The sequence below is a fragment of the Oncorhynchus kisutch genome, linkage group LG29 (genome assembly GCF_002021735.2).
Source record: "Oncorhynchus kisutch isolate 150728-3 linkage group LG29, Okis_V2, whole genome shotgun sequence".
NCBI lineage: Eukaryota > Metazoa > Chordata > Actinopteri > Salmoniformes > Salmonidae > Oncorhynchus > Oncorhynchus kisutch.
In genome coordinates this window covers 30,328,802-30,353,975 of record NC_034202.2, presented here as the reverse complement: position 1 = coordinate 30,353,975, position 25,174 = coordinate 30,328,802, and the positions used below count along the sequence as shown (strand labels likewise).

The 25,174-nt window shown below is 41.3% G+C and overlaps 2 protein-coding genes across 2 annotated transcripts; both read right to left on the bottom strand.

Moving 5' to 3' along the window:
* Positions 1–2,215, bottom strand: LOC109874021 (cystatin-B-like). The gene is made up of 3 exons (XM_020465757.1): positions 2,055–2,215; positions 1,179–1,280; positions 1–483 (listed from the first exon to the last, which is right to left on the bottom strand). The coding sequence occupies exons 1-3, from the start codon at positions 2,118–2,120 to the stop codon at positions 355–357; spliced, it is 297 nt and encodes a 98-aa protein (XP_020321346.1). The 5' UTR covers positions 2,121–2,215; the 3' UTR covers positions 1–354.
* A 13,702-nt stretch (positions 2,216–15,917) lies between these two features.
* Positions 15,918–24,839, bottom strand: LOC109874428 (uncharacterized). Its single transcript, XM_020466328.2, has 4 exons — positions 23,797–24,839; positions 17,149–17,493; positions 16,811–16,911; positions 15,918–16,588 (listed from the first exon to the last, which is right to left on the bottom strand). The coding sequence occupies exons 1-4, from the start codon at positions 23,873–23,875 to the stop codon at positions 16,346–16,348; spliced, it is 768 nt and encodes a 255-aa protein (XP_020321917.1). The 5' UTR covers positions 23,876–24,839; the 3' UTR covers positions 15,918–16,345.
* Between the last annotated feature and the right edge of the window lie 335 nt (positions 24,840–25,174).

Genomic DNA, 25,174 nt, shown 5'->3' with positions numbered 1-25,174 from the left:
CCGATTTTAAGGAGAACTTTATTTGAGGTCCTCAATTGAAAGACTGCACTGGATTTAAACTTCTTTTTTTTTAATGAAAAACAATCTCAACTGAATCTCTCCTCCCCGAAATGTACCACACAATCCTGAGAAACATGTTAGTCACTAACCGCCACAGATTGACAAAAACAAGTCTGTCAAATTTGTATTTATGTCCTAGCAAAAGCCATTTTGTCAAAGGTGTAGACAGCCTTTAGTACAAAAGACACATTTACCAACAGAAGTATACAATACAGGTGACCATAATAAACAAGGGTACACATGATCCAGGCATGGAGTAGAGGTGTGGCATCCCCTGCAGGGAGTTACAGGTAATCAGAAGAAACCAATGGGGTCATGGTGAGCTTTGGATGTCTGTACACCATGAAGCTCCAGTTTCCCACCAGCGTGGGGTAGAGTTCTATGGACCCGCAGGTGCACAAATTCATCTCCACCAACATGGACCTATGAGAAAAGGATAGAATAGTGAGTGAATAGGTGATGGGGAGACAGGACTCTGAGTAATAATCTGTTTGTTTAGAGTTCACATAGCTCTTCCAGTATATACATGTTCACTCCACAGGAGGCTGCCGAGGAGATGAAGGCTTATAATAATGCCTGGAATGTGGTAAATGGAACGACGTCAACCACATGGAAACCATGTGTTAGATACCATTCCATTAATGCCGTTTCAGCCATGACTATGAGCCTGTTTGCCCCAATTAAGGTGCCACCTTCCTCACTCCCTACAACTTTGATGCAGCCCAATGCTTTGAACCCCACACAGGGGTTGTGAGGATGTGGCAGGCTGTCACGAGCTTGAAACCAAAATAATGTATTTGTTGTAGTGGGGACAGTAACATTGGTACTGAAAAAAATGGTTAAGGAATTTAAAAATACTTTCACATTCAGTTCACTTAATATAATTTAAAAGTAGGCCTATGCATTAAAGGTGTCTAATATAATAGTCAAAACAAATGTAGACATTAATCAATGCATTTTTATAGCTTTCAAAAAAAAAAATACAATGATGTACGGTGGCGTCAAAACAATGTCAGCCATCCAGGGTTAATAAATATAATTGAGTGAAACTGGTGACATTTTTTTATTTTTGCATAACTGAAAGGCTAGAAATTATATTTATAAAATTAAACACTCACTTTAATGAAGAAGTTGGTCCCAGCCACAACTTGCGTTGTGAATGTTTTGGCAGCGAAGACGTCAAACTTCTTTGCAGCTTTCTCCTCTGCATATGGCTTCATCTAGAAACATTTAAAAATACTCAGGCAATGACTCAACTGTTCCCACAGCATCCCAAATTTCCGCCATATAGCCTACGCACATGCACACCTACAGTCCTATAGATTGAACGTTGACAATACACACTGTAGAGCTTATTATTCAATAAAAGGTTTAAGATCACACCATCAAGTCTGAGTCTCAACGCAGTTAAAAAGAGGATGTTCAGTGGGACAGATGAGGAACGCGCAACTCCGTTCCTATATCGAGGCGGAGGTGAGAATTGACACCTGGTCACGAGATTTTCTCGCAACAACGTTGAGTCACCATCAGCCGATACTAGTAATAAAGACGATTCTGAAAAAGCTTTCCTGCATCTAAGTTTGTCCTGTACAACTGCGATCCTTCCGCAGGGTGCTGAAATTCATAATTTTAATAAATACTTTGAGAACCGACTTTCTTAATTTGCATTAAACTGGAGACGGTAGCGGCCTTGACGTAGTAAACTACAACTGGGACTCGGGCGCCGAGATGAGCAACACAAATCGGTGGTTGTATTCCATAAATGTTCATTAAAAGTATGACTTTCAGCACCCCGCTGAAGGACCGCAGTGGTGCAAGACAAACATAGGTACAGGTAAGTGTTTACATTATTGTAAAAATATAAATCAACGAATGGGAACACAATGTTGTTAGCAAATCGCGCGACCAGCTTTCAATACTCAACTCTGCCTCGATAACGGAGTTGAGCGTTCCTCAGCTAGACTATGCAGGATAAATGAAGGAAATATGCTTACCTCATCGCAGATTTGCTGCACTTCGGGTGTGGCATCCTTCGCCTCGGCGGTACCGCCACACTTCATTACGATTGATTGCAGATAGAAAGTTACTTACGACTGAAATATTTCACACATGGCTTTAAACTTCCTTATTTATATTGTCGCATCACATGACTCGAGTCATGTTTTTTTAGAAGGTACCATTATGTTTATGAAGTGGAAAAACAGCCGCTGTATCTTATAATGAAAAACATAGGGCACTTAAACCAAGCTTTAACATTTGTAGTTAATGCATGTTTAAATTCATATATTGTGTCATTTAGGGTATATGTGACCAGAAAGGTGCTCTTTTAATCATGTATAAAAATTTGCTAAACCCCCTTCAACCTTAGAATAGTTTAGGCGGAGGTGCGGCTACAGTAGTGGGCGGTTCAATCACGAGGCAAATTGCTGCGTCTCTTTTTTTTTAATTAAAAAAAAATATATATATTTATTTTATTTTAATTTTTATTAACAACAAATCAATACATAAAGCACATGAGGGAACACATACATAGATTACAAACAATAGACAATCGAGCTAGGGGGTACAATATCACATTACAATTACACAAGGACCTTAAGGGACATGCATATACTTACAATTCTAACAGCTTTTTTGTTAGTAGAGCATTTAACCGTCTTTAAATACAGTTCAATTTCTTTTTGTAGGGTACGAAAATGTGGTTTTCTGTTTGTAAATTTACATTTGTGTATATGAAATTTGGCCAAAAGAATAATGAAATTAATTACATAAAAATGTTTCCGCTTATTTCTATTGTATGTAAAGAATCCAAACAGTACATCTCTCCATAATAGTGTAAAATCTTCATAAATGTGTTCAATTATAAACCTACTGATGTCTTGCCACAGTTTTCTTACATGCATACATTGCCAAAAAAGATGCAAAACTGTTTCTGGGTGGTCATTACAAAAGGAGCAATTTGAGTTGATGTTTTCCATAAACTTCTTCATATAGTGGTTGGCAGGATAATATTTATGAATAATTTTAAAGGAAACTTCCTTAATTTTGTTAACAAGTAGGTATGTGTGTGGCAACATCCAAACTTTTTTCCAACAGATATTATCAATAAATCCATTCCAATAAGGCATGATATAAGGTATAGATACAACATCCTGCTGAAACAAGAATCGTATCGCTCTGTTGTTGAATGGACCAAAAGACAAACAAATCTGGACCAAAAGACAAACAAATCTTTCTTACTGATGAGTCAACAGGGTCAATAGAAGGTAGGCTCTGAAGGTCAGGTCTTGACACGTTCCTGAATAACAGAGCAACACCTGAGGGAATGGCATCAAAAACAATTGCAAAATCTTTAGGTGTTACAGGGACCTTGTAAAGTGATAAGAATTCTTTATAACTGAGTAAAAGACCCTCTGCATTTACCAGTTCGCTCACCAATATGATATTATTTCGGAACCAATATTCTAAAAACAAAGAAGTATTTTTATACAATATATCCCGATTATTCCATATATAATATCTGTGTGGAGAAAATGTGTGTTTATAAATTAAGGACCATGACAAGAAAACCTGCCGATGAAAAGCAGAAAGTTTCACTGGAACTTTGTCAATATTATATGCAAAACAACATGAAGTTAAGACCACCAAAAGTAGAGAAGACATGATGAGGAATACAATTCTAAAAATAATATGAAGCTATCCTCAGTTATTAGCTCTGAGTAGTCAAATATGTCTAATACTAGTCTGACATTGTTATAAATATGTCTGTTCCTCATGAAGCCAGACTGTGTTTCATCAATGATTGCATCCAGGACTTCTTTAATTATTTTTGCAAGTAGTAAAGCTAATATCTTATAGTCATTATTAAGAAGACAAATTGGACACCGGTTATCGATGAGCAGCACTTCTTTTTTAAGCTTAGGTATCAGTGTTATTAACCCCTGACTCATTATAGGAGGGAGAACATTGTTTTTAATACTCTCTAAAAAAGACTTCAAATAGGAAGGGAGCTACTTGTTCAGAAAATAATTTGTAAAATTCTGATGTAATTCCATCAACACCTGGTGATTTATTGTTCTTTAGATGTTTGATAGACTCTATAATCTCTTCAACTTTGATGGGTTCATCACACTGTTTAGATTCAATATCACTGATAGAGTGAACATTATTCAGTGAGTTAAAAAACATATCTGTGGATTCCTGACAGTACGTAGAGCTATACCATTTTCTGTAAAAATTGTTACAGTATTTAGCGATTGATTTTTGGTCATCTGTAATAACACCATCAATGTTTAACTTATGGATAGTGTTATTTTTAGAGTGACATTTCTCAAGTCTAAAGAAATAGGATGAATTCTGTTCTCCCTCCTCAATCCATTTTTCCCAGATGTAATAAAGGCTCCTTCTGCTTTTAATTTATAAATATTATCCAGTTTATTTTGTAACTCAATTAGTTCCATCTTCTCCTCGGCTGGGGACCTCTGAGAAAGGGAAGTTATCTTAATGATCACCTTTTCCTCCTCAGCTCTTCTGGTCTTAGCAAGATTACTACCATATTTTCTAAGGTATTTGGACATCTCAAATTTAAAGAGCTCCCAGTTCTTGCAATAAGATTTTTCTTCACAAGCCCTTTCCCAAAAGTGTGAAAGCAGATCTTTAACCTCAAATGTAACTATATCATTATTTAATAATGAGCTATTTAGCTTCCAGTAAGATGCTCTACCAAGGTTATTATCATGGATAAATATTTTGATATCAATGTAAATAGCCCTATGGTCTGTGAAGGGAGTAGTACAAATATTTGTAGTAACACACTCACTATCATGTGATGTACAACTGACTAAGTATCCCCCTTTTCCCTTCACGTGTCAAACTCTGGTGGCCGCGAAGGGTCAAATTTAATCAACAAGGCTGCATTTTCGGCATTTCAGAAATATTTATGAAGATAGTTTGCTAAAATATATATAAACGAAATTGTTTTAATCATTGGCAAATTGGCTTAGTCTCGAAGTGAGGAGATAATAAAACGGAGCTAGAGTCATAAACATATTTTGGGGAATTCTGAAATGTATTGCAATAAATGACCAAACTATAAAACTAGCCAGCCAGTTAACATTATAGCTAACTGTAGCTAGCTACCCGACAGGAGTGCTAGCTAGCTATGTTAGCTTACTAGGTACATTAATAGCTTTAGGTTGGTTGTTTTTAAGCTCAACTTCAAGATTTCCACCAAGGACTTTGCCTCTCTGATCATCACTCTTCCTCGCTTGGGCAAGGGACATTTAAGACACACGATGTAAAACCTCATTCAAGGGCTGAGGGTTAAGAGCCGATGGCTGTCTACTTTGAGTTTGAAATGCAGCCAAGGTGTGGTGTGCTGTGGTCAATGTCTCCACCTAGTGTTGAAATACAGGAGTGAAACCAATAATGGAAAAAAATTGAAAACTGGATACACAACCACTACTACTGTATATAATAACCAGTTTATAATAGCAATAAGGCACCTCGGGGGTTTGTGGTATATGACCAATATACCACGGCGAAGGGCTGTATCCAGGCACTCCGCGTTGCGTCGTGCATAAGAACAGCCCTTAGTGTTAGAGTGCGTCTTTCGAATCCGGTATAAGGAAGAATAAAAGTCAGAATCTGTCGTTAATTATCTTTAATTAAATTCAAGCAATAAATGGTGAATGCAATTTTCGTATATACGGGCTCTCTGTCCCACCTCGCAGGGCAAACAGACAACTGGCAGGATGTACGTAAACAGTTGTTCTTATACTGTGATAAACAGGCCAACAGACGGGTTGGAACTATCACAGTAGAGTCTGAGCGTGGTTTAGACTTTGCTCAGCCTATCGCAGGCGCTCAGACTAGTCCTAGCTTCTTGGCGCTTCTTGGAGTTTACCCTCTGTCGATGTATAGATTCTCACTGTTCTGGTATCACACCCTAGTTACTGCAACTACTCGTTATCTGTTATTGTGTTATTCAGTATTTTCTAATTCAATCAAATCTTGTGATGAGCCTCCCCTCCCTGTACCTGATTAACCACAACTTTGTAAGATACAGCGAGTCACACCATGTGCTCAATATTGTCACATACAAACACAAGGAAAAATCAACTAAGAAAAATAGAAATATGCTTTTGTCTCCCCCTTTTGACACCCACAAGGGTGTCACATCAAAAATAGGATAAAACTTTATTGTTTATTGACTTGTTAGATATAGGATAAAACTTTGGTCATGGAAAATAGGGTAAAGCAAAGCCAAGCATTATTATAAACCGTCTGGTCCTCTCAGCTCCTCCTATCCTGTACCAGGTGGGCTTCATGCCACCCAGGGACTCCAAACCCTCACAACAGGGAGAACAATCATACTGGAAAGAACTTATCATAAAACAAAAATGTAAAAGAAGGAACTGTGGTGGTGTAATATTTATTCTACTACATCACCCACAGTAAACCATGGGTCATCTTCAGTCAGTCCCATCCTCCCCTGAAAGCTTGATTCAGTATCAGCATCTCCAACTGGAGCATCAAGCAAAGGCATCATGCCTGAAGCCTTCACCACATCTGTAACAGACTTCTTAAAACACGGTATGATGCAAGCAGCACAACACATCAAAAATAAAAATACAAGAATTAGGGTCAGAAATCCAGTAACCATCAGTGATGCATACTCACCAAGCCACACCCCCATCCAAGACATCCAGCCAGACTCCTCCACCCCAGCCACGCCCTTCATTTCCGCCGCAAGCTCGTCCAACCCAACCAATGCTTTTGATATACTCCCATCAGGACTGGTATTATTAGGTATAAATGTACAACATTGTTCACCAAACATTTTGCAAACCACTCCCTGACTGGCCAGGATCATATCTAAAGTCAATCTATTCTGCCTGGCGGTCCTGGTAGTATCCTCCAATTGCTCGGCCATACCAGTGAGAGCTGTGTGGGTGTAATTAACAAATCTCTGTTGATTATAGTAGATATAATTAATCCAAGAAATCTGTTTAGCATCTATAATAGCAGGCCCAAGAATTGGTAGTAGATGCCATAAACCATCATTCCTGTTTAGGTTCTGGAATTCCTAAGGAACACCTACTGGCACACCTAGTAGGTTGAAATGTATATGATCTGTTTCCTCAGACCAAGGTGCATCACGCTTATATCTGGAGTACGGGTGAACATTTTTAGGTGCTTTTTCTAGTAGATCCCAGGAGCTGATTAGCTGTAACTTCAATAATGGTTAGTGGTATTATCAGACTGGCTAAAGCACACGTACCCTGCCAGTTACCTCTAAGAACAGGTGTTAAATGCCTGTTTGGGCCACACATCCACCATACATCAGCAACACCCTTAGTTTGATTCAAGCTTTTCACTGGCCAGGTGGCATTACTACAATCTGCTGCAGGCAACCATCCACAGTCAAAACCCCTACCTGTACCAGTGATGCAACTGTAGTTACCTCCGTACGCTTTAACATCCCATGGAGCCTTTTGAGGAGGGACTTCCGGGAACCCTAGAGATAAAGTCTTACAAAGGGTGGAGTTGGGTTTAACATGGTAAAAACTTTCCAGTATACACCTTCATCCTTCCTTTGTAATGTCTTGGCAGTATATCGCATGTATGCCAACCACATATTCCCTACCGTCATATACAATTTCAGTACCCATTTGGTCGCTATCTGTGATATCCTTAACATTAATTACCTTGATAGGATTTGGTATTTTGGTTGGTGGAGGCAGGGTTGGGCCTGGAGTGGTGGAGGCAGGGTTGGGCCTGGAGTGGTGGAGGAGTGTTTCTGGGTCTGGCTGTGGTTCGTCTGGGACCGCTGTGGCTCAGGCAGCACCTTTACAGAGAACACACCCATCATGTCAGCCCCATTCCTTTCCAGACCAAAGGTATAGGTTCCTGCATCAGAAAGCTTAATGGACCTAATGGTTAGTAGGATTTCATTACCTTTACAGAGTTCAACAGTGCTCCCAGGTTTTCCCCATATCATGGAAAACCTATCCACCTTTCTGGGATCCCCTATGCTATAAGGATACCCTTTTCTCCAATCCCAGAACTGTCCCAAATTGGTTATCATGTAATCCCCATACGGACACCCTCCCCCATTATACAGGTACACCATTATACAAGTACACTGGCACCCTCCTATACACAGGTGTTAAAACCAAACACATCTCAAGTTCTTCCCTGCTTATCCAGATTAAGTGATCCCACATGCTTGGTTAATATAAAATCCTCATCGTCTAAACTATGGGTCAGGTTAACCTGTAAAGCCCCACCCTTTCCTGGAAAACACATCAGCAGCCAGAGGCCAGACACACTTTCACTTCTATGAATGCTACACAGTGATGAGAGGGCGGGGTCAGGGAAGCTTCGTTAAGAGAGTTAAACCCCGAGATTGGTTTCGGTTCTCTCTAACTCTGATGGTTCGGCAGTGTCAGTGTGTCCTACCCTCCAACAATGTGTGATATGTCCCCTGGTAGCTCTTTCAGCTATTCTCACAGCGAAGGCTGTCACCAGGAGTACTTGGTATGGCCCCTTCCAACGGGGCTGCTTCCAGTCTATTCTCCTCAGGGACTGGATTGAGTGAATCACCTTGTCCTTTAATTCACCTGTAATGCATAAAATCTTGGACATACAGGTTTGGTTAACAAACAGTTTCTCATTTGTTCTATCTGATTATATCTTTAACTTCTATGCCTATTTGTTAGCTAGAATATATATATTTTTTATTAGTTTATTATCCAATAGGCCCCATCCTATCCTAGACCATAACAACTTACCCATCCCCCTTTTGATACCTGGCTCTGCCCAGGTAACAACCTTATCTACTCTAAATAATGACTTAGGTAAGATTAGTAAATTATCTTTATGTTCTTACATTATCATGTAGGAGCGCCCCTTTCATTCTCCTCATGTCCAATTCTCAGTTTTGTCTCCACTCAGTAACTGTTATCTACCCATTCTGTAATCTTTGCTCATGTCCTGGCGCCTATTCTTTTCCCCCTATCTGTCTGTAACAACTGTGTGTTGTATCCAAATTTTAACTAAATGTCTCACTGTTTGGCTTATCTAAACTCATGGATTTTTAGAAAAACATGTCTATGGTGGCAATTTCTAAAGTCCTTATATAGGTTAATTAAACTCCATTATAATTAATTTACCTTAAAAAAATAGTATTACCTATGACCACAAATTCATTATTCAAATGGCACCCCCTTGTGGCTGATCAGACCACCTGGGAAAGCCATGAAAACAGGTCAAAGGTTACACCACCCCCTTATATTCGTGTTCCATACCATATTAGACATATTAAATAACCCTTTATCTTAAAAAAAGAAAAAAAAGAAATCACTTGTCTAATTAAAACTCAGAAAAATAAAACTCCTAATATTCCATATGTGAGTGTACCCCTTTAAGATATCTTGTCTCTGGGAACATGGAAATCCCCTTAAACCCAAAACGTTTACTACAAATAAAACCTAATAATTATAATAATACCCTCAAATCATTCGTTTTAAATTTCCTCGATGTTTCATGAAACTCATTTGTTCTTTCTCAAAATTGTCTCCCCAAAATGCTTTATACCCTGCCATTAAACACACACACTTTAACATAAAATAAACTCAGCCTGCAATCCACTTTGCGGGGCCTTTCATTGTTCTCCATGATGCAAAACCTATAAATATTTGAATTACAATCAGAATGAATTTTAGTCTCTGTTTTTCGTTATGTCACCAGTATTTAACCAGGCTCCCTGTCGACTGGGCGCGGCAATACTGCCCTCTTCTGTCCACTCTCTGTATAATTTCTCCTTTCTTCTCCCAATCCTTTCCATCTTTACCTCCATTAATTTCTAGTGTGGATTTCAATGTTTTCAACACCTTCTCAGCCTCCTGACTAGTCATTGTCATTGTTAAATAGTTCAATTACTTGTTTTAATTTGAATACAATAGAAATTATCATGTTTAATTGTGAGCTGCCTTAGAATGTGTCCCAATCTAGCCACTGTCTAGTAAACACCGTGCACTTCTCCTTTACCGTTTCAAAACATAACCTAGGTCTCACACTGTTATTTACCCGAAGGTCATACAAACTTGGTATTAGTACATCGACTTAGTACCTAATGTACTACAATCACACGGTTCGACTCTCTCAAACCTTCAAACATACATCAGTTCGAATCACTCAAACCTGCAAACATACATCAGTTCGAATCACTCAAACCTGCAAACATTCATCAGTTCGAATCACTCAAACCTGCAAACATACATCAGTTCGAATCACTCAAACCTGCAAACATACATCAGTTCGAATCACTCAAACCTGCAAACATACATCAGTTCGAATCACTCAAACCTGCAAACATACATCAGATCGAATCACTCAAACCTGCAATCATACGTGGACTTCAACGTTTTCAGTACCTTTTCTATTTCTAATGACATTTTAGTACATATATCTATCCAGTTCTACTTAAATGCTACTATATATAACCAACGTAATCAAATATGCAATGCGGGTCCCTTAAGATACCCGCCCCAACTGTAATATCTAAGGTACTTTCAGTCACTCTGTAAAAGTATTCCGTATAAACTGAGTGTCCCCAAACACTCTTCTATAAATATCAATTACACTTATATTAGCCCCAAATAATATTGTAATGTACTTCACTCACACAGTGAACTTATCTTATTTCTAGTATAGTATAATGCCGTTCACATATCCAGGAACTTATCTTATTTCCAGTATAGTATACTGCCGTTCACATATCCAGGAACTTATCTTATTTCCAGTATAGTATACTGCCGTTCACATATCCAGGAACTTATCTTATTTCCAGTATAGTATACTGCCGTTCACATATCCAGGAACTTATCTTATTTCCAGTATAGTATACTGCCGTTCACATATCCAGGAACTTATCTTATTTCCAGTATAGTATACTGCCGTTCCCGGTGGTTAAACTGCCGTTCACCTCTCAATCGTACCAGTGGGTTCGCCGACCCACCCTCACACAAACCAGTAGATTTACCGATCTACCTAGTACATTTCATTCGCATTTATACGGTCATTTACCCTCATTCACACCTTGTAGGCCCCAACCTACGTCAAATATTCAGTACATTTCATTTACACATTGCAACATTCAAATGACATTGATCAACTTAAAATTGCATTCACCACCGTTTTGTCTATATTGTTATAATATTTTTATAACTAGATATAGGGAATTAAAATTTGGTAACTTACATCAGACAGGGTTTCTCACAAAAAATAGATTTGGATAATGCCAATATGCAGAACTTCAGTTATCACAATAGGTATCTGCTTACATTTCTGGATGACTGGTCAGTATAAACTGGGTGGTTCGAGCCCTGAATGCTCATTGGCTGAAAGCTGTGGTATATGAGACCGTATACCACGAGTATGACAAAACATTTATTTTTACATATCTAATTACATGTGCAACCAGTTTATAATAGCAATAAGGCACCTCGGGGGTTTGTGGTATATGACCAATATACCACGGCTAAGGGCTGTATCCAGGCACTCCGCGTTGCGTCGTGCATAAGAACAGCCCTTAGCCGTGGTATATTGGCCCTATACCACACCCCCTCGGGCCTTATTGCTTAAATAAACAACAGGGTTAAGCACAACTAGGGCTAACAACTATAAACATTAAAAGCTTAGGCAAAGAAATCTAACAAGTGGTTTGGACAACAGTTTGTGAGCTAGTAAGCTCCATGTGTAAACAAGAAGTGGAAATGGGGGGTTGTCACTGGACCAACTGTCACGTTCTGACCTTTATTCTTTTGTTTTGTCTTTATTCAGTATGGTCAGGGCGTGAGTTGGGGTGGGCAGTCTATGTTAGTTTTTCTATATTTTCTATTTCTGTCTTTGGCCTGATATGGTTCTCAATCAGAAGCAGTTGTCTATCGTTGTCCCTGATTGAGAACCATATTTAGGTAGCCTGTTTTCCTTTGTGTTTTGTGGGTGGTTATTTCCAGTCTTTGTGTGTCTGCACCAGATAGAACCATATTTAGGTAGCCTGTTTTCCTTTGTGTTTTGTGGGTGGTTATTTCCAGTCTTTGTGTGTCTGCACCAGATAGAACCATATTTAGGTAGCCTGTTTTCCTGTGTGTTTTGTGGGTGGTTATGTTCAGTCTTTGTGTGTCTGCACAAGATAGAACTGTTTCGGGTTGACACTTTGTTGTTTTGTATTTTGAAGTGTTCAGGTTCTTATTAAAGAGATGAACACTAACCAAGCTGTGCTTTGGTCCTCTGCTTCTTCCCATGACAGCTGTTACACCAACAAAGGGATTGGGCCCTTCACAAAAGCATACTATAGTCCTTCTCTAGACTAAGACCTCAGGGGACTAAAGTATCTAAGGAATGGATCCAGAATGTCTCTCTGGACCTTCGGTGTTTGTCGACATCACCACAGCGTTTGTTTACTGACTTGTTCAATTCCAACATTTTAAAAAACGTACAAACTGAGTGTCTTCTCTCTTTGAAATGGTGGGCCACTGGGCTGTTGGGTTCAGCACGTAGAATGGCCCTTCGGTGTTCACACATTCTAGTGCGTAACTAGATGTAAAATATAGATCAGGCGTCCGCAGGAGGCTTACCTAGAGCTGAGTCTGAGCATAGAATATGCCAATGTTTTTTAATGATGCTTAGTAGTTCTGGACTTTGGGGAATATGTAGTGACCATTTGGATAGGAGGTCTTGCTCTCTAGGGCTTGTGGGCTTGCTCAGTAGTTGGGCTCTAGGAATATCCAGGCTCTCAGCGACTTTAGGTCACCCTTGTAGTCCAAATAATGTAATCAATGTAACGTTTCCAAATGACCAGGATCTCGAAAAAAGTGTTGGACATCTCATTTAGAATGTGAGCTTTTTCATCACTAGGTGTAGACATTAACCACAGCACACCACACCCTGACTACCAACTTGTTTGGTCTACGACAGTCTCTCATTAGCACCACCAGTTGAAGTGATTGATTAAGTTTAATGCTAGCTAGCAACTTACCTTGGCTTCTTACTGCATTCGCGTAACAGGTGGGCTCTTCGTGAGGCAGGTGGTTAGAGCGTTGGACTAGTTAACCGTAAGGTTGCAAGGTTGAATCCCTGAGCTGTTGTTCTGCCCCTGAACTTTGTGTGAGACTCAAAACAGGTGCATCCTGTTTCCATTGATCATCCTTGAGATGTTTATACAACCTGATTGGAGTCCACCTGTGGTAAATTCAATTCATTGGACATGATGGAAAAAGACCCATAACATCCACATGAAATAAAATATTTTTCTTGATCAAATAACATAGAAAAAAATAATTTTTTGTGCAGTATTAATTTACCATCCTTACAAACCAATTAATTTAAATGTACATTACTGTATTGAACATAGGATGTTCATGTAGGTTTGTACCTGTAGACTTTCCATCACGATGAAGGAAAACAATGTTCAATACAGTATTTGAGTACATTGAGACATGAAAGGGTTTGTGATGATGTGATATGATGTGGCTCAGTTGGTAGAGCATGGTGCTTGCAATGCTAGGCTTTTGGGTTCAATTCTCACGGGGGACCAGTACAAAATGTATTACAATGTAATGCACTCACTACTGTAAATTGCTCTGGAATATAATTAAAATGAATGAATAGACCATTTTCAGTTTTCACATAGAAACAACATGACTGATGATTTACTCTTACAACCGCCCTAGATACAGTGGCACCTATTAGAAAGAAAAAATGTACCCTAGAAAAGCTTGCCCCCTGGTACACTGATCATACCCGAGCCCTGAAGCGTGCCGGCCAGAAAGCTAGAGTATAAATGGCATTCCTCCAAGCTTGAGGTATACCGGCTGGCATGGCAAGACAGCATCACAGAATACAAGCAAGCCCTAGCATCTGTGCATGCGTCCTACTTCTCTAAATTAATAGATAACAAAAAGAACCCTAGATTTTTCTTCAGCACTGTAGCCAGCCTCACAGAGAAGCAGGCCCCAGCCTGCCCGAGCCAGCCTCACAGGGAAGCAGGCTCCAGCCTGCCCTGAGCCAGCCTCACAGAGAAGCAGGCCCCAGCCTGCCCTGAGCATTTTTCTAGCCTCACCTGTAATGATTTTACTTAAAAAATCTATTGAGAAAATAACTACAATTAGAGATAAAATCTCCAAGAATCCATCTGCTATGCCACAAACCCTACGGGATTATGAGGAGACCACAGCTATTCTGGATTGTTTCATACCCCTGATTTATGATGACATGGTTGAACTTATGATGCACTCCAATCAATCAATCAATCAAATTATTATTATTTATGAAGCCTTACGTCAGCTGTTGTCACAAAGTGCTGTACAGAAACCCAGCCTAAAACCCCAAACAGCAATCAATGCAGGTGTAGAAGCACGGTGGCTAGGAAAAACTCCCTAGAAAGTCCAGAACCTAGGAAGAAACCTAGAGAGGAACCATGCTATGAGGGGTGGCCAGTCCTCTTCTGGCTGTGCCAGGTGGAGATTATAACAGAACATGGCCAAGATGTTCAAATGTTCATAGATGACCAGCATGGTCAAATAATAATAATCAGAGTGGTTGTCGAGGGTGCAACAGGTCAGCACCTCAGGAGTAAATGTCAGTTTTCATAGACGATCATTCAGAGTATCTCTACCGCTCCTGCTGTCTCTAGAGAGTTGAAAACAGCAGGTCTGGGACAGGTAGCACGTCCGGTGAACAGGTCAGGGTTCCATAGCCGCAGGCAGAACAGTTGAAACTGGAGCAGCAGCACGACCAGGTGGACTGGGGTCAGCAAGGAGTCATCAGGCCAGGTAGTCCTAAGGCATGGTCCTAGGGCTCAGGTCCTCCGAGAGAGAGAAAGAAAGAGAAAAAGAAAGAGGGAAAGGACACCGGATAAGACAGGAGAAATACTCCAGATATAACAGACTGACCCTAGGCCTCCAACACAAACTATTGCAGCATAAATACTGGAGGCTGAGACAGGAGAGGTCGGGAGACACTGTGGCCCCATCCGAGGACACCCCCGGACAGGGCAAAACAGGCAGGATAGAACCCAACCCACTTTGCCAATGCACAGCCCCCACACCACTACAGGGATTTATTCAACCACCAACTTACAAGGCTGAGAATAGCCCAGTAAGATCTCCGCCACGGCACAAACCCAAGGGGGGGAGCCAACCCGGACAGGAAGATCATGTCAGTGACTCAACCCACTCAAGTGACACACCCCTCCTAGGGACAGCATGGAAGAGCACCAGTAAGCCAGTGACTCAGCCCCTGTAATAGGGTTATAGGCAGAGAATCCCAGTGGAGAGGGGAACCGGCCAGACAGAGACAGCAAGGGCGGTTCGTTGCTCCAGTGCTTTTCCATTCACCTTCACACTCCTAGGCCAAATTACACTTAATCATAGGACCTGTTCCACTTACTGGTGCTTTCCCATGCCTTCCCTAGGAGGAGTGTGTCACTTGAGTGGGTTGAGTCACTGACGTGATCTTCCTGTCCGGGTTGGATTATGGAACCCTGACCTGTTCACCGGACGTGCTACCTGTCCCAGACCTGCTGTTTTCAACTCTCTAGAGACAGCAGGAGCGGTAGAGATACTCTGTTGCACCCTCAACAAACACTGTGACTATTATTTGACCCTGCTGGTCATCTATGAACATTTGAACATCTTGGTCATGTTCTGTTATAATCTCCACCTGGCACAGCCAGAAGAGGACTGGCCACCCCTCATAGCCTGGTTCCTCTCTAGGTTTCTTCCTAGGTTCTGGCCTTTCTAGGGAGTTTTTACGAGCCACCAAGCTTCTACACCTGCATTGCTTGCTGTTTCTTGTTTTAGACTGGGTTTCTGTACAGCACTTTGTGACAACAACTGATGTAAGAAGGGCTTTATAAGTACATTTGATAGATTGATTGACAGCCAAATAACCATTTTTTCTAATGGTGTAGTGTGACTGTTAAAATCATGCTGCAGGGCCATTCTGTGTGTTTGAGAGATATTGAATTCCTTTTTATTACAAAACACAAGATATTTAGGATGCAGAGCCACCACAATAAGACAAACAACATTACATCTTTACTTCAGAGTAGGGGAGATGCTAAACTGGAAATTGTCCCAAACCAAATATAGGTAATGTGTGTGAATGTAACTGCTTTTGTGTCAGTGAGTGTGTGTATACATTATATTTTGTCTTTATGAACACATGTCTTTGTTTGTTTGTATTTTATTCTGTTTGTATGAGAGTGCAGTATTCTCTAGCTTTTCCTCAAGGCAGAGGAGGCAGTAGGTGGAATTCTGGGGAGGCGAAGCACTGTAACGTTCAAGTAATCCATTTCCCCGTTCTCCTCCTCCTCCTCCTCCTCCTCCTCCTCACTGTTACTCCTCTGTGGTGGGGGAGCATGGGCCTGGCTTTTCTGGAGGATGGATTTTTTTTTTTGTGGAAGCCCCCCTGGATGAACTGCCACATGAACAGGGTCCTGCACGGGTCTTCTACACCTCTGTGAATATGGGAACGTTCCATTAAACACTTTGGAGAGAAACGGGGTTATATAGCAGCTCGACGTCACAACATGTATATCAATCGCAGCCACCAAGCTACACTGCAGTTCCGATTATAGCCACCTAAGGGCATTAGAGAATTTCATCTCTAGCCCTCTCTCAGAACCATTGAAATAACTATGAAGTGATAGAGGTGTTATGGGTAGATGTGTGAGTCTCACCTGACAGAGCAACAGTGCTGTTATGGTCCCTCCCAGCACCAGCACTCCCAGAATCCCACTCGCAATGGACACAATCATTATGAGAGGAGATTCACTGAAGGCTGACAAAACAGGAGGGAACTAGTTAGAAATGTCTTATCTTTTCTACATCCTTGTTCAGATTATTACAATAGCTGACGTATAAGTTAGTGTGACAGTTCAGAAAGGAAGCACGCGCGTGGTTGTTGTGGGTGTCATCCTGGTGACTAGGTACTTCTATGGCAGAACAACTTGGCGTAGAAGAGAAATATGTGAGGTACATGTTAGCCTGGTTTGGAGTTGGTGAAGGTGGGCAGTACCTGTTTGTGGGTCCTCAGTCAGATACAAAAAAAGGTGACATTTCAAAGACCCAAGTGGGAAGGTTGTGAGAGAACAGCAGTACGGCCCAGCGTCATTCCTCTGTGTCCCTAGTAACGTGAATCCACGCATCGTCACAGCAGAGACACGGTCGATATAGTCCTGCTCCACGACAACTGGGTTGTTCGTGTTCGAAACCAGAATCCTACGGCCATCACACCCTCCAATCCTCCACTCAACCTGGGACACATTCCCGTCTCCAGACGGCTCACAGGACAGGGTCACAGGATGACCAATCTTTGCTGTGATGTTACCAGAAGTTCTCACCCTGCTGTCTGCAAAACAACCTGGAGGGGATGGGGGTCTTATTTTGGGATGATCTTACATCATCATGAAAACATTGGCACACGTTTCTTAACTTTGTTCCTTATAATTATGTAAAATGAGAGATACAGTGCATTTGGACAGTATTGCGACCCCTTCCCTTTTTCACATTTTGTTACGTTACATTCTTAAATGGATCAAATAAAAAAACATTAATCGACACACAATACCCCATAATGACAACGTGAAAACATGTATTTAGAAATGTTTCCAATTGTATTAAATATAAAAACAGATACTTTATGTTTCCATTGATCATCGTTTATGTTTCTTCAACTTGACTGGAGTCCACCTATGGTAAATTAAATTGATGGACATGATTTGGAAAGGCACACACCTTCTATAAAAGTTAACAGTGCATGTCAGAAAAAAGACCAAGCCACAAGGTCGAAGAAATTGTCCGTAGAGCTCCAAGACAGAATTGTGTCAAGGCACAGATCTGGGGAAGGGTAGCAAAATTTCTGCAGCATTGAAGTTCCCCTACAACACAGTGGCCTCCATCCTTCTTAAATGGAAACCTGCTCCAGAGCACTCAGGACCTCAGACTGGGGTGAATGTTCACCTTCCAACACGACGATGACCCTAGGCACACAACTTAGTCATACTTTGGAGGCGCGCACACCACCCACCGCTTCCGAGTATATTACTCACTAATGTCCAGTCCCTAGATAACAAAGTTGACGAAATCTCCAGAGAGACATCAGGGATTGTAACATACTCTGTTTCACACAAACTTGTCTCTCTCGGGATATGCTGTCAGAGTCGGTACAGCCACCGAGATTCTCAGTGCATCGCGCCAACAGGAATAAACATCTCTCTGGGGAGAAGAAGGGTGGGGGTGTATGTTTCATGATTAACGACTCATGGTGTAATTGTAACAACATACAGGAACTCAAGCCATTTTGTTCACCTGACCTATAATTCCTCACAATCAAATGCCAACTGTATTATCTCCCAAGAGAATTCTCTTTGGTTATTGTCACAGCCGTGTATATCCACCCTCAAGCCGATACCACAACGGCCCTCATGTAACTTCACAGGACTTTATGCAAACTGGAAACCATATATCCTGAGGCTGCATTTATTTTAGCTGGGAATTTAAAAAAAGTACATTTGAGAAAAAGGCTATCAGCATATCGACTGTAGCACTCGCGCTGGAAAAACACTGGACCATTGATACTATAACTTCCAAGATGCATACAAGGCCCTTCCCACCCTCATTTTGGCAAATCTGACCACAACTCCATTTTGCTCCTCCCTTCCTATAGGCAGAAACGCAAACAGGAAGTACCCGTGCTAAGGACTATTCAAAGCTGGTCTGACCAATCGGAATCCACGTTTCAAGATCATTTTGATCACGAGGACTGGGATATGTTCCAGGTAGCCTCAGAGAATAATATTGACGGATACGCTGATTCGGGGATTGAGTTCATAAGGAAGTGTATAAGAGATTTAGTACCCACTGTGATTATTAAAACCTATCCTAACAAGAAACCGTGGATAAATGGCAGCATTCGCGCAAAACTCAAAGCACGTACCACTGTTTTTAACCATGTCTACTGGGAATATGGCAGAATACAAACAGAGCAGTCATCCCCTCCGCAAGGCAATCAAACAAGCAAAATGTCAGTATAGAGACAAAGTGGAGTCGCAATTCAACGGCTCAGACACGAGATGTATGTGGCAGGGTCTACAGACAATCACAGACTACAAAAGGAAAACCAGCCACGTCGCGGACACTGACGTCTTGCTTCCAAACAAACTAAACACCTTCTTTGCCCACTTTGAGGATAATACAGTGCCATCATCATGGCCCGCTACCAAGGACTGTGGGCTCTCCTTCTCCGTGTCCAACGTGAGTAAGACATTTAAACCTCGCAAGGCTGCCGGCCCAGATGGCATCCCAAGCCGTGTCCTCAGAGCATGCTCAGACCAGCTGGCTGGTGTGTTTACGGACATATTCAATCTATCCCTATCCCAGTCTGCTGTCCTCACATGCTTCAAGATGGCCACCATTGTTCCTGTACCCAAGAATGCAAAGGTAACTGAACTAAATGACTATTGCCCCAGAGCACTCACTTCGGTCATCATGAAGTGCTTTGAGAGACTAGTCAAGGATCATATCACCTCCACCTTTCCTGTCACCCTAGACTCGCTTCAATTTGCTTACCGCCCCAATAGGTCCACAGACGTTGCAATCGCCATCATACTGCACACTATCCTATCCCATCTGGACAAGAGGAATACCGATGTAAGAATGCTGTTCATTGACTATAGCTCAGCATTCAACACCATAGTACACTTCAAGCTCATCATTAAGCTTGAGGCCCTGCGTCTCAATCCCACCGTGTACAACTGGGTTCTGATCTTCCTGACGGGCTGCCCCCAGGTGGTGAAGGTAGAAAACAACATCTCCACTTCACTGATACTCAACATTTCCCCACAAGGATGCGTGCTCAGCCCCCTCCTGTACTCCCTGTTCACCCATGACTGCGTGGCCATGCACACCTCCAATTCAATCATCAAGTTGGTAGGCTTAATTAATTATCAACAACAACGAGACAGCCTACAGGGAGGTGGTGAGGGCACTCGGAATGTGGTGTCAGGAAAATAACCTCCCACTCAACCTCAACAAAACAAAGGAGATGATCGTGAACTTCAGGAAACAGCAGAGGGAGCACCCCCATATCCACATCGATGGGCAAAGAGTGGAGAAAGTGGAAAGTTTTAAGTTCGTACATATCACTGACAAACTGAAAAGGTCCACCCACACAGACAGTGCGGTGAAGAAAGTGCAACAGCGACTCTTCAACCTCAGAAAGCTGAAAAAAATGTGGCTTGTCACCTAAAACACTCACAAACTTTTACAGATGCACAATTGAGAGCATCCTGTCAGAAATCCTGAAATCCTTTCCTGTTGGAAATCCACAACCGCAGGGCTCTCCAGAGGGTGGTGGGTCTGCACAACGCATCCCCGGGGGCAAACTACCTGCCTTCCAAGACACCTACAGCACCCGATGTCACTGGAAGGCCAAAAAGATCCAGGACAACCACCAACCGAGCCACTGCCAGTTCACCCAGCTACCATCCAGAAGGTGAGGTCAGTACAGGTGCACCATTAGCTGGGACCTAGAGACTGAAAAACAGCTTCTACAGTTGATGTCGGAGGTTTACATACACCTTAGCCAAATACATTTAAACTCAGTTTTTCGCAATTCCTGACATTTAATCCTTGTAGAAATTCCCTGTCTTAGGTCAGTTAGGATTACCACTTTATTTTAAGAATGTGAAATGTCAGAATAATAGCAGAGAGAATGATTTATTTCTTTCATCACATTCCCAGTGGGTCAGAAGTTTACATACACTAAATTAGTATTTGTTAGCATTGCGTATAAATTGTTTAACTTGGGTCAAACGTTTAGGGTAGCCTTCCACAAGCTTCCCACAATAAGTTGGGTGAATTTTGGCCCATTCCTCCTGACAGAGCTGGTGTAACTGAGTCAGGTTTGTAGGCCTCCTTGCTCACACACACTTTTTCAGTTCTGCCCACAAATGTTCTATGGGATTGAGGTCAGTGCTTTGTGTTGGCCTCTCCAATGCCTTGACTTTGTTGTCCTTAAGCCATTTTGCCACAAATTTGGAAGTATGCTTGGGGTCATTGTCCATTTGGAAGACCCATTTGCAACCAAGCTTTAACTTCCTGACTGAGGTCTTGAGATGTTGATTCAATATATCCACATCATCTTCCTCCTCATGATTCCATCTATTTTGTGAAGTGCACCAGTCCCCCCTGCAGCAATGCACCCACACAACATGATGCTTCCACCCCCATGCTTCACAGTTGGGATGGTGTTCTTCAGCTTGCAAGCATCCCCATTTTTCCTCCAAACATAACAATGGTCATTATGGCCAAACAGTTATATTTTTGTTTCATCAGACCAGAGAACATTTCTCCAAAAAGTACGATATTTGTCCCCATGTGCAGTTGCAAACCGTAGTCTGGCTTTTTTAATGGCGGTTTAGGAGCAGCGGCTTCTTCCTTGCTGAGTGACCTTTCAGGTTATGTCGATATAGGACTCGTTTTACTGTTGATATAGATACTTTTGTACCTGTTTCCTCCAGCATCTTCACAAGGTGGCACAGGTGGGGCGGCGGGGTAGCCTAGTGGTTAGAGCATTGGTCTAGCAATCGGAAGGTTGCAAGTTCAAACCCCAGAGCTGACAAGGTACAGTTCTGCCCCTGAACAGGCAGTTAACCCACTGTTCCTAGGCTGTCATTGAAAATAAGAATTTGTTCTTAACTGACATACAGTGCCTTGCGAAAGTATTTGGCCCCCTTGAACTTTGCGACCTTTTGCCACATTTCAGGCTTCAAACATAAAGATATAAAACTGTATTTTTTTGTGAAGAATCAACAACAAGTGGGACACAATCATGAAGTGGAACGACATTTATTGGATATTTCAAACTTTTTTAACAAATCAAAAACTGAAAAATTGGGCGTGCAAAATTATTCAGCCCCTTTACTTTCAGTGCAGCAAACTCTCTCCAGAAGTTCAGTGAGGATCTCTGAATGATCCAATGTTGACCTAAATGACTAATGATGATAAATACAATCCACCTGTGTGTAATCAAGTCTCCGTATAAATGCACCTGCACTGTGATAGTCTCAGAGGTCCGTTAAAAGCGCAGAGAGCATCATGAAGAACAAGGAACACACCAGGCAGGTCCGAGATACTGTTGTGAAGAAGTTTAAAGCCGGATTTGGATACAAAAAGATTTCCAAAGCTTTAAACATCCCAAGGAGCCATTGAATGACTCCAACCTAAGTGTATGTAAACTTCCGACTTCAACTGTATATACTATATTCTATACTATCTATTACATCTTAGTGTCACGCCCTGACCTTAGAGAGCCATTTTATTTCTCTATTTGGTGAGGTCAGGGTGTGATGTGGGGTGGGCATTCTATGTTTTGTATTTCTTTGTGTTTGGTCGAGTGTGGTTCCCAATCAGAGGCAGCTGTCCATCGTTGTCTCTGATTGGGAATCATATTTAGGTAGCCTTTTTCCCCACCTATGTTGTGGGATCTTGTTTTTGGACAGCTCTGTGTAGCCTATGGAACGGTACGTTCATTTTGGTTTCATTTTGTTGCTGGTTCTCATTTAAATAAATATGATGACCACAAATTACGCTGCGCCTTGGTCTCCTTCAAACAACGCACGTTACACTTAGTCTATGCCGCTCTGACATTTCTCATCCATATGTTTATATTCATATATTCTTATTCCATTCCTTTACTTAGATTTGTGTGTTTTAGGTGTTTGTTGTGGAATTGTTAGATATTACTTGTTAGATATTGCTGCACAATCGGAACAAGAAGCACAAGTATTTTGCTACACTCTCAATAACATCTGCTAAACATGAGTATGTGACCAATAAAATTTGATTTGAAGATAACGCAGGAGTGGCTTTGGGAGAAGTCTCAATGTCCCAGCCAGAGCCCGGACTTGAACACGATCTAACATCTCTGGAGAGACATGAAAATAGCTGTGCAGCGACGCTCCCCACTCAACCTGATAGAGCTTGAGAGGATCTGCAGAGAAACTCCCCAAATACAGGTGTGCCAAGCTTGTCGTGTCATACCCAAGAAGACTTGAGGCTGTAATCAATGCCAAAGATGCTTCAACAAAGTACTGAGCAAAGGGTCTGATTACTTATATAAATGTGATTTTTTTTCCTTTTTTTTTAATACATTTTCTAAAATTTCTAAACTGTTTTTGCCTTGTCATTATGGGGTATTGTATGTAGATTGATGAGGGGAAATAAACATTTGAATACATTTTAGAATAATGCTGTAACGTAACAAAATGCAGGGATCTGCATACTTTCTCGAATACTATACATTTTTTGTTAAAGTGGAGTATTGAATTTGTCCTATCATTTCAGCTCTGTTCGACAATAGTTTGTTCCTAATTGCTGTACATAATGTTGTTTGTACTATGCAGTGACCCTGTTGATGATCATTTGTGATCTTCCACAGTCTTAGTTGCGTGGTACTCATGATAAATTTACAACAAGTCCTCTTCTATTCTTTATTGAACTATCACCAATACTAATTAGCTCAAATGTAGGCATATTCGTACACAGAGAGAACCAGTCAGAATAGATTTTCCAGGACCTATACTCTATACCTTATCAGAACATTAATGTCTAATAACACATTTATCAACACAGTCTCTCTCCAGTGGGAACGTGGGTCTCTTACCAGAACAGAGGAGCAGGAGGACCAGTGGTGCTGAGGACCAGTAGTGGACAAGCAGACACTCTTTAGTACTGACACTCATGATGGGAAATGCAGCAATGTTGGGGGGGGATGGAGAACATCTCTGAGCTTTATGAAATGACAGGAAATGACAGATTCAACGCCAGCGAGTGAGAAGGGTCCAACAAAAAACACAGAAGGCACACCAGGAAATACAATCAGTGTGTGTGTGTGTGTATCAGTCTGTTTGTGTGTGAGCGAGTGAGTAAGAGAGAGAGCATGTGCATATCTTCAACAGTAGCCACGTTTGCAATTCAAGTTGAGGTGGATTTTAAACAGTTAAAATATTGAAAATACTGTGTACACTTACTAACGAACTAGTGACAGTTCTACACAGACTCTCATTGTGTAGGTTTGTTGCCGTGATGACACAGATGAGGCCTACTGAGCTTCTAGCCACTTCCTTTGAACACAGCAGCCCTGGTCGACAGTTTTTTTTATGCCCCACTAATACACATGGTCTCCCACTCTTAGCCGTTAGATAAGGTATGCTTTATTGGCTTGACAAACAAACAAGATACAAAGGAAGATGAGTCTTAGTCTTATACAAGTAAAAGGATAGTTGAAATATAAGTAATGTAAATTAAAACTTAACAATAATAGCACTTCAACTACAAAGAGTGTGTGTGGGTGAGAGGATGTATGTCTGTCATGTCTGGCAGAACTTGTACATCTTTCCTCCCTTTGAAGAAATCTTATGGTCAGGTGCATTCTGTCAATAAGTAGTCTACAGTTTCTTAAACATGTTCTCTAACTCATGTCTTTCTATGAATCTATTGCTATTTAGTCTACCATAGTTCCGAATCTTTACATCATTTTGGAAAAGATAGAGACAGCAAAATCAAACAGATATTTGTAAGACGTTAAAACGTATCCTATTAGTCAGAAAAACCCTTTATACACTGCTCAAAAAAATAAAGGGAACACTTAAACAACACAATGTAACTCCAAGTCAATCACACTTCTGTGAAATCAAACTGTCCACTTCGGAAGCAACACTGATTGACAATAAATTTCACATGCTGTTGTGCAAATGGAATAGACAACAGGTGGAAATGATAGGCAATTAGCAAGACACCCCCAATAAAGGAGTGGTTCTGCAGGTCGTACCACAGACCACTTTTCAGTTCCTATGCTTCCTGGCTGATGTTTTGGTCACTTTTGAATGATGGCGGTGCTTTCACTCTAGTGGTAGCATGAGACGGAGTCTACAACCCACACAAGTGGCTCAGGTAGTTCAGCTCATCCAGGATGGAACATTAATGCGAGCTGTGGCAAGAAGGTTTGCTGTGTCTGTCGGCGTAGTGTCCAGAGCATGAAG

What these genes read in the sequence shown, in the direction of transcription:
- LOC109874428 (XM_020466328.2), bottom strand. Translation starts at nt 23,875, where the DNA reads ATGAGTGTCAGTACTAAAGAGTGTCTGCTTGTCCACTACTGGTCCTCA. An exon ending in CCTCCTGCTCCTCTGTTCTG is followed by an intron (nt 17,494 to 23,796) that starts GTAAGAGACCCA and finishes CATCCCCTCCAG; the next exon opens with GTTGTTTTGCAGACAGCAGG. An exon ending in CAGCACTGTTGCTCTGTCAG is followed by an intron (nt 16,589 to 16,810) that starts GTGAGACTCACA and finishes CCATATTCACAG; the next exon opens with AGGTGTAGAAGACCCGTGCA.
- LOC109874021 (XM_020465757.1), bottom strand. Translation starts at nt 2,120, where the DNA reads ATGAAGTGTGGCGGTACCGCCGAGGCGAAGGATGCCACACCCGAAGTG. An exon ending in TGCAGCAAATCTGCGATGAG is followed by an intron (nt 1,281 to 2,054) that starts GTAAGCATATTT and finishes AAATGTTTCTAG; the next exon opens with ATGAAGCCATATGCAGAGGA. An exon ending in GGACCAACTTCTTCATTAAA is followed by an intron (nt 484 to 1,178) that starts GTGAGTGTTTAA and finishes CTTTTCTCATAG; the next exon opens with GTCCATGTTGGTGGAGATGA.